Source organism: Chaetura pelagica, unplaced genomic scaffold, assembly GCF_000747805.2.
Source record: "Chaetura pelagica isolate M959 unplaced genomic scaffold, ChaPel_1.0 scaffold676, whole genome shotgun sequence".
Lineage (NCBI taxonomy): Eukaryota > Metazoa > Chordata > Aves > Apodiformes > Apodidae > Chaetura > Chaetura pelagica.
The window spans coordinates 292,128-298,776 of record NW_009953724.1 but is presented as its reverse complement, the minus strand read 5'-3'; the positions used below and the strand labels follow the sequence as shown (position 1 = coordinate 298,776).

At 46.7% G+C, this 6,649-nt stretch overlaps 1 protein-coding gene across 1 annotated transcript in view; it reads left to right on the top strand.

Moving 5' to 3' along the window:
- Positions 1 to 4,655, top strand: part of HDAC1 (histone deacetylase 1) — a 10,915-nt gene extending 6,260 nt beyond the window's left edge. Inside the window, exons 6-13 of the mRNA XM_010000558.1 lie at positions 642 to 734; positions 1,040 to 1,148; positions 1,281 to 1,421; positions 1,876 to 1,984; positions 2,086 to 2,216; positions 3,343 to 3,489; positions 3,595 to 3,643; positions 3,904 to 4,655. Of these exons, the coding sequence (XP_009998860.1) occupies positions 642 to 734; positions 1,040 to 1,148; positions 1,281 to 1,421; positions 1,876 to 1,984; positions 2,086 to 2,216; positions 3,343 to 3,489; positions 3,595 to 3,643; positions 3,904 to 3,931 (807 nt within the window). The 3' untranslated portion in view covers positions 3,932 to 4,655. The remainder of the gene's footprint in view (positions 1 to 641; positions 735 to 1,039; positions 1,149 to 1,280; positions 1,422 to 1,875; positions 1,985 to 2,085; positions 2,217 to 3,342; positions 3,490 to 3,594; positions 3,644 to 3,903) is intronic.
- Positions 4,656 to 6,649: the final 1,994 nt, after the last annotated feature.

Sequence of the window (6,649 nt, the reverse complement as noted above, 5' to 3'; positions counted from 1 at the left end):
GGTGAAAAAGTTCTTTTTTTTTTTTTTTTTTTTTTTAATGTGATTTTTAGTGAAGTTACATTTTTCTGATCCAAATCCTCTTGTGAGTTGGGGTTTTTTTCAGCCCAGAGTTTGACGCTGGTTATGTGAATTGGGATGCAGCTGCAGCATTCTTTCATGGTGCATAAATGAAATTATTTTTTTCATAAAACACTTGAGTATGAGAGAGATAATGGCAATGTAAAAATGTGTCTATTGTTTTGAAGCAGAATCCTCCAGTACCAGACTGCACGGTCAGCCCAAACTGGTATTTTGGGCTGTGCATCTCTGCAGAGTGTACAGGTTTGGAACTAGAATTTTAGCTGCCAGTTTTGTTGCTGTGTAGGAGAGTGACTTTTGCCAGGGAACTGAGAGCCTGTGTGCTCACAGCAACATGGAAGTGATGACAGTGGTGGATTTTTCTCCCCTGAGCCCTGAGGGTGAAATGCAGCTACCTGGGAGTCAGGTGGCTCTTCTGCCAGCCCAGTGTTTGCCAGTGAGAGCCTGGGCTGACATGCAGGTTACACTGATGGAATCCCAGACTTCCCTGCCTGATTTTGAGCACACTTAATGTGCTGCAGCTGGTTCTGTGCTGACTTGTGGTCTCTCCTTGTCTCCAACAGGACATTGGTGCAGGCAAAGGCAAGTACTACGCTGTCAACTACCCCCTGCGGGATGGAATTGATGATGAGTCCTATGAAGCAATATTCAAGCCAGTAAGTGAACTTGTCTTTGAGTGATTCCTTGGGGATGATACTTTGTCACTGGGTGGCTCATGGAGCTGTTGGAGATTGATTCAGTCTTCTGTGATAAGATTCTTCAGGGGCTCTATTCCTCCCTCACAATTGCAGCCTGTCATCAGCAAGCTTCTCTTTGTGAGAGCCTCACTGTTACCAGTGATGGGGAGTCAGCAGCTGTGGGAACACCAGGGGTGTCTTGGTGTCACTGGCTGACGTGGCCAGTGCTGTGTGGCTGTGACACTGTCCTGTGGAGAGTCTGTAACAACAGGTTTCTTTTTTAGGTGATCTCAAAAGTGATGGAGACATTCCAGCCTAGTGCAGTTGTCTTGCAGTGTGGGTCAGATTCTCTGTCAGGGGACAGGCTGGGTTGTTTTAACCTGACCATCAAAGGTAAGAGTGCCTTGCTGTGCCAGGGCCAAACTACCAGACATAATATCATTAGATTTCATGCCAAAATTTGTTCTTCATATGCTTTGAGGCTGTGACCCTTTCTTTTTTTTTCCCCCACTGCTTTTGCTGCAGGTCATGCCAAGTGTGTGGAGTTTGTAAAAAGTTTTAATTTGCCCATGCTGATGCTGGGAGGAGGTGGCTACACCATCCGCAACGTGGCCAGGTGCTGGACCTATGAGACTGCTGTGGCTTTGGACACTGAAATTCCCAATGGTAATTCTCCCCTGGAGCCTTTGGAGCAGGACTGAGGGACAGTGACACACTAGAAACAGAGCTCAGGGAAATGATGTTGCTGCAGGAGAAGTAGCAACAATAATGTTTCATTAGCTCTTGGTTATTACTGTGGAAGAGCTTTTGGGTGCCCTGATTTGCAGTAGCTGCTCTTGTTTGCATTCTAGTCCTGTAGCTCTTCCCCTCCAACAAAAGGGACCCAGCTTTGCTGTCTCCCTGAAATGAGATGACCTACTGACAACTTGTGTGCACTAATAGTGTTTAACTGCCAAGTGACTGCACTAAGTTGTCTTCTTGGTTCTAAATTGAGGCTGGGAGAGCTTCAGCTCCTGTCCCCTGGGAAAGGCACTTGTGCTTTTCACACAAGGGGTTTGTGGCATTTTGTCACCAGCCCAGTGGTAATTTGGTGTTTATTCCATCTCTAACTTGCCTGCAGAACTTCCATACAATGACTATTTTGAGTACTTTGGACCAGACTTTAAGCTCCACATCAGCCCCTCGAACATGACCAACCAGAACACCAATGAGTATCTTGAGAAGATCAAGTGAGTGTTTGTTCCTCTTGGTGAGGCTGAGACCTCCTGCTGGGGTCTCCACACCCATGGGAGGCCCCTTTGCTGACGGGGTCTCTTCCTCCTGGCTCTAGGCAGCGTCTCTTTGAGAATCTGCGCATGTTGCCCCACGCCCCCGGTGTCCAGATGCAGCCAATCCCTGAGGATGCTGTTCAGGAAGACAGTGGAGATGAAGAGGAAGAAGATCCTGAGAAACGCATTTCAAGTACGTGCTGGGCTCTGGCCCAGCTGCCTTGCCTGGCTGGGGAGTGTTGAGCTGCTCAGAGCCTGTGGGGGCAAACCAGGGCAGGGCCAGTTAGGTTCGATTCATAGAATGGTTGGGGTTGGAAGAGACCCTAAAGTTCATCTAGATCCCTGCATGGGCAGGGACACCTCCCACCAGCCCAGGCTGCTCCAAGCCGCATCCAACCTGCCCTTCAACACTGCCAGGGATGGGGCAGCCACAGCTTCCCTGGGCAACCTGGGCCAGGGTCTCACCACCCTCACACTAAGGAATTTCTTCTCCATGTCTCACCTAAATCTCCCTCTTCCAGTTTTCATCCATCCCCCCTTGTCCTCTCCTTCCCTGCCCTTGTCCCAAGCCCCTCCCCAGCTTTTCTGGAGCCTCTTCAGGCACTGGAAGGTGCTCTAAGGTCTCCCTGGAGCCTTCTCTTCTCCAGGCTGAACACCCCATCTCTCAGTCTGTTAGCTGGAGAGGGGTGCAGACTCTAAACTGCTTTTCCTTAGTAAGAAGAGGAGCATGTTTGTCTGGATTCCTTCAGTTTGAATCTGTTCCCACCTTTCTGATGGGGCTGGTGAGCTCAAGCAATGTTGCTGAGCACTGCAGAGCTGACAGATTTCTTTTTCCTTGGAGAAATGGCACCTTTGCCAGATGATTTCCATAATGGGAGAACCTGGGCTCTGTTGTGAGGATTTAAACAGGTCCTGTGATGTAGGTGCTATGATAGAGGAATATGCTGGGAGACTGTCAGGTTTGATCCCAGAAGTTGTCTTCTGCAGTGAAAATGCTAATTTCTCTCCAGATTGACTGGTGGCCTTTAGATCTGGCAGCCAGATTTGCTCTGTGTGAGGCTGGTTAACCTGCTTCTGCTGTCAAGTCTAGACATCCCATTGTACCTCATCCAAGTCTTACATGTGGTCTTGGATCGTGGGCAGGAGCAGCTGAGGAGTGAGGAGTGAAAAGAAGGTAGAAAGTGTTTTTATTGTGGCCTCATTCTGACCTGAAGAGGCCCATTAGCTCCTCCCAGTGAGTAGGTGGAGTTGAAGTTGGTGTTTGGTGTCTCCTGACTTGGAAATCTGTTCAAACAACCTCTTGTCCTCTTCACACTCAGTCCGCAACTCCGACAAGAGAATATCCTGTGATGAGGAATTCTCTGACTCTGAGGATGAGGGGGAAGGAGGGCGCAAGAACGTGGCCAACTTCAAGAAAGCCAAGCGTGTGAAAACAGAAGAGGAAAAGGAGGAAGAGGAGAAGAAAGGTAAGCATGAGAGCCAGGACCAGGAGCCCTCCTAGCTCTGGTGTGTGTTTTCCTGCTACACTGCTGTGTGTCTGGTGGTTTGTTTGTTGGTTTTTTTTCTCCTAGATGAGAAAGAAGAGGAAAAAGCAAAAGAGGAGAAAGCAGAACCCAAAGGGTGAGCCCTCAAATGGCTGTGCCTGAGCTCCCTTGGGCACCTACCCATACCCCCAGAGGGATCTTGAGGGGTTGGAGGGAGAGGTGATTGTTTGGATGGCTTTGTCACAAGCTCTTAACAGGAAAAAGTGACAAGTTTTAGATGAAATTGGGTCATAGAAGCAGCATTTTTTAAAGACTGTGGCTCTGGCTTGTTGTTGAAGCTTGGGCACAGCCCAGGTTGCTGGTTTCAACCAAATTCTTCACTGTTTGCTTCCACAGGGTGAAGGAAGAGACAAAATCCACCTAAGATGGCTGCTGCTGGACAGTCCTTGTCAGTGTGTAGTTGTCATAGGTTAGCTTCTCTGGTTGCCTCCCATTCCACAGGATTTATATTTTATATATGTTTCTGTATATATTTCTATATAAATATATAAATGACTTGAGAACTGTAAATTATTCCTTGCTGCACTCCACTGGGAGCAGGTAGGGAGGATTCTGTGGAGTAGTCAGACCTGCACTGCCCAGATTTGGTGACTGGGAAGTTTCACTCTTGCCTTCCACTGCCTCCTTAGTGTGTCTTTAAAAAACAAAAATCACTTCCTTTCTTTACTCTCCCCTCTGAAATAACCACCCTTGGAAAAGAATAATTTAAGTAGAAGTAGTGTCTGCAGTTCAGGTTAGATGGAAAGCTGGCCATGAGGTTTTTTTTTTTCTTTTTCTTTTTTTTTTATTTTGTGGGGGAGAATGAGTTCCCCAATGAAGCCTGTGAGAGACTGACTGTTCCTTTGGTCTTCAGTTTTGATTCCACTGTGGCAAGTTCACTGCAAGCTGGTGCCACTTCTCAGGGTCAAATAGTGCAGTTCTTGAATAGAGTTGGCTACCTCCCTGCAGCAACCTGGTGGGAAGAGATGAAGCAGCTGAAAAAACATCTGAAAAGTGCTTTGGTGAATCAGCCCCAGAGCCCTGCAGGTGCAGATCTGGAAAAGACAAAATGAAAACCACCCTGATGGTGGTGGAACCTTTTCCAAGATCCTGCAGATCCAGTCAGCATGGCAGCATTCTGCATGTCATGTAAGAGAAGGGATGACATTTTTATACCCTTTTACCTATGTCTGTGCCCCTCTGTGCAGGGGAAAGTGAGTTACTGCCCCTTTGGCTGCTGCTTTGCTTTTCCTGTTCTCCCCTCAGCTACACATGATGTGGTTTCTCAGTACTGAGCTGTATCCTAGGCTGAAACCACTGCAGAAATTCCCAGCTTGTCCCAGACCCTGGCTGAAACCTCTTGTCCATGTGTCTCCTCACTAAGAAACTCTTGCAGTACAAATGTTTTCAGACTGAACCTTTCTTCCCTGCTCCCAAGGCCAGTAAACATGGAGAACCTTTTTATCAGCCCTCTGAGCTGTTATCTTTAGAAGAGAACAGCAGATGGGGCTCTGTACATTTTTATACCTACTCCTCTTCCTGCTCCCACGCATTATCTCACACCCAAAAGTCTTTTGTGACCAGAACTGGCCCTTCTTTTGCATCTTGTTGGTTTGTGTTGTGTTGGGGTGGTTTTTTTGGACAGCTAATCAGTAGATGAGCTTTTTTGGTGAAAGGCTTTGCAGAAGTTTTGCAGGCAGTTTGGACTCGCTGCTCTCCTTTCTCAGGGGGATTCCTCAGTCCATAAGAGGATCTGTACCTCTCACTGGAGTGCTGCTGATGGTTTCAACTCTAATAATGCTGCTAACTTAACACAGGTTATTTTAAAAATGTTTTATTTTTTTAATTTTTTTTTTTTTTTTTTCCCCTTCTTCTCCCCCCATTTTCCACCCGGAGTTTTTTAGTCTCTTTGGATCTGAGTGATGTGTTTAACTCCTGCCCTTCAGTGTTTGTATGTGAAGCGAGAGAGATCAGTGTATCTTTGTGTCTGGGGGGTGGGAAATATATTGTGGTTTTTTAAAGATGCTTTTATTTTGGATTTTGAGAATCTTTGTAATAAAACTGGTACATTTCTATGGTCGGTGTGAGTTTTGTGCTGCTTTCTGCTGAGAGGAAACACTGGGTTAGAGTGGGAGTTCAGTTTGCTCTCACTGCTGGGAAGTTGTGCAGGGCCTTGGTTGTGATGTGGTCCAAGTCCCAAAAACAAAACATGACAGCTGGAATAAGGCTTTGGATAGAAAGGTGTGTTAGTTCAAATGCATCCACTGAAGCATTTGGAACATACTCTGTGAAATACTGCTTTTGTCAATGTTTGTTCTTCATGGTTTTTCCCCCCCTGTGTTTTATAAAATAGCATTGAAATTCTGCTCGTGACCTTCCCTCCAGAAAAGGTAAGTTGAAACCCCATGGGGTTTTGTTTGCTCTTCTGCTGAGGGTCACTGGGGCAGCTCTTACTATCTCTTTCCTAAATTCCACTTGGGTTCTCCTCCAGCAGCACTTGGGTTTGTGGTCTGTTTGGGGTTTCCAGCACTTCATGCAGCTGATGCTCTGGGAATAGTGCTCCTCTAGGAAAGGAACAACAAGTTATGGGAAGGGAGGATCTTTTGGATGAACCTCAGTGGGGCTTTTAAATCTGGTGTTAGAGTAAAAAAAAAATAATGGTAATTAGGAACAGGTTAGTGCTGTAATTGAGGGATGATCACACCTGAAATGGACACAGGAGAATCTGCCCTTTATGTAGCTAAGAAAAACCTTGGTGTGGCACAATCGACTCCCATGGCCACAGGCAAGTTCATGATCCTTTTTCCCCCAGAGCAGGCAATGAAAACCCTCTCCTCCTTGAACAAAAAAACCCCCAACTGTTCTAATTCAAGGCATTCAGGCATGATCTGTGCAACTGCAGCTCTTCTCTCTCCCAGGCTTCCTTAAAATGGCTGCCAGTCGTGCTGCTGCATCCAGCCCGGATCCCGGCCGGGCCACCATGCAGCTGGGTCTCCTCATGTCAGGAGACACAAAATCATTTGCAGGCCACAGTGTCTGCATTTTAAACACCTTTTTTTTTTTTTTTTTTTTTTTTGTTTTGGTTTTGGGGTTTTCTTGGGGG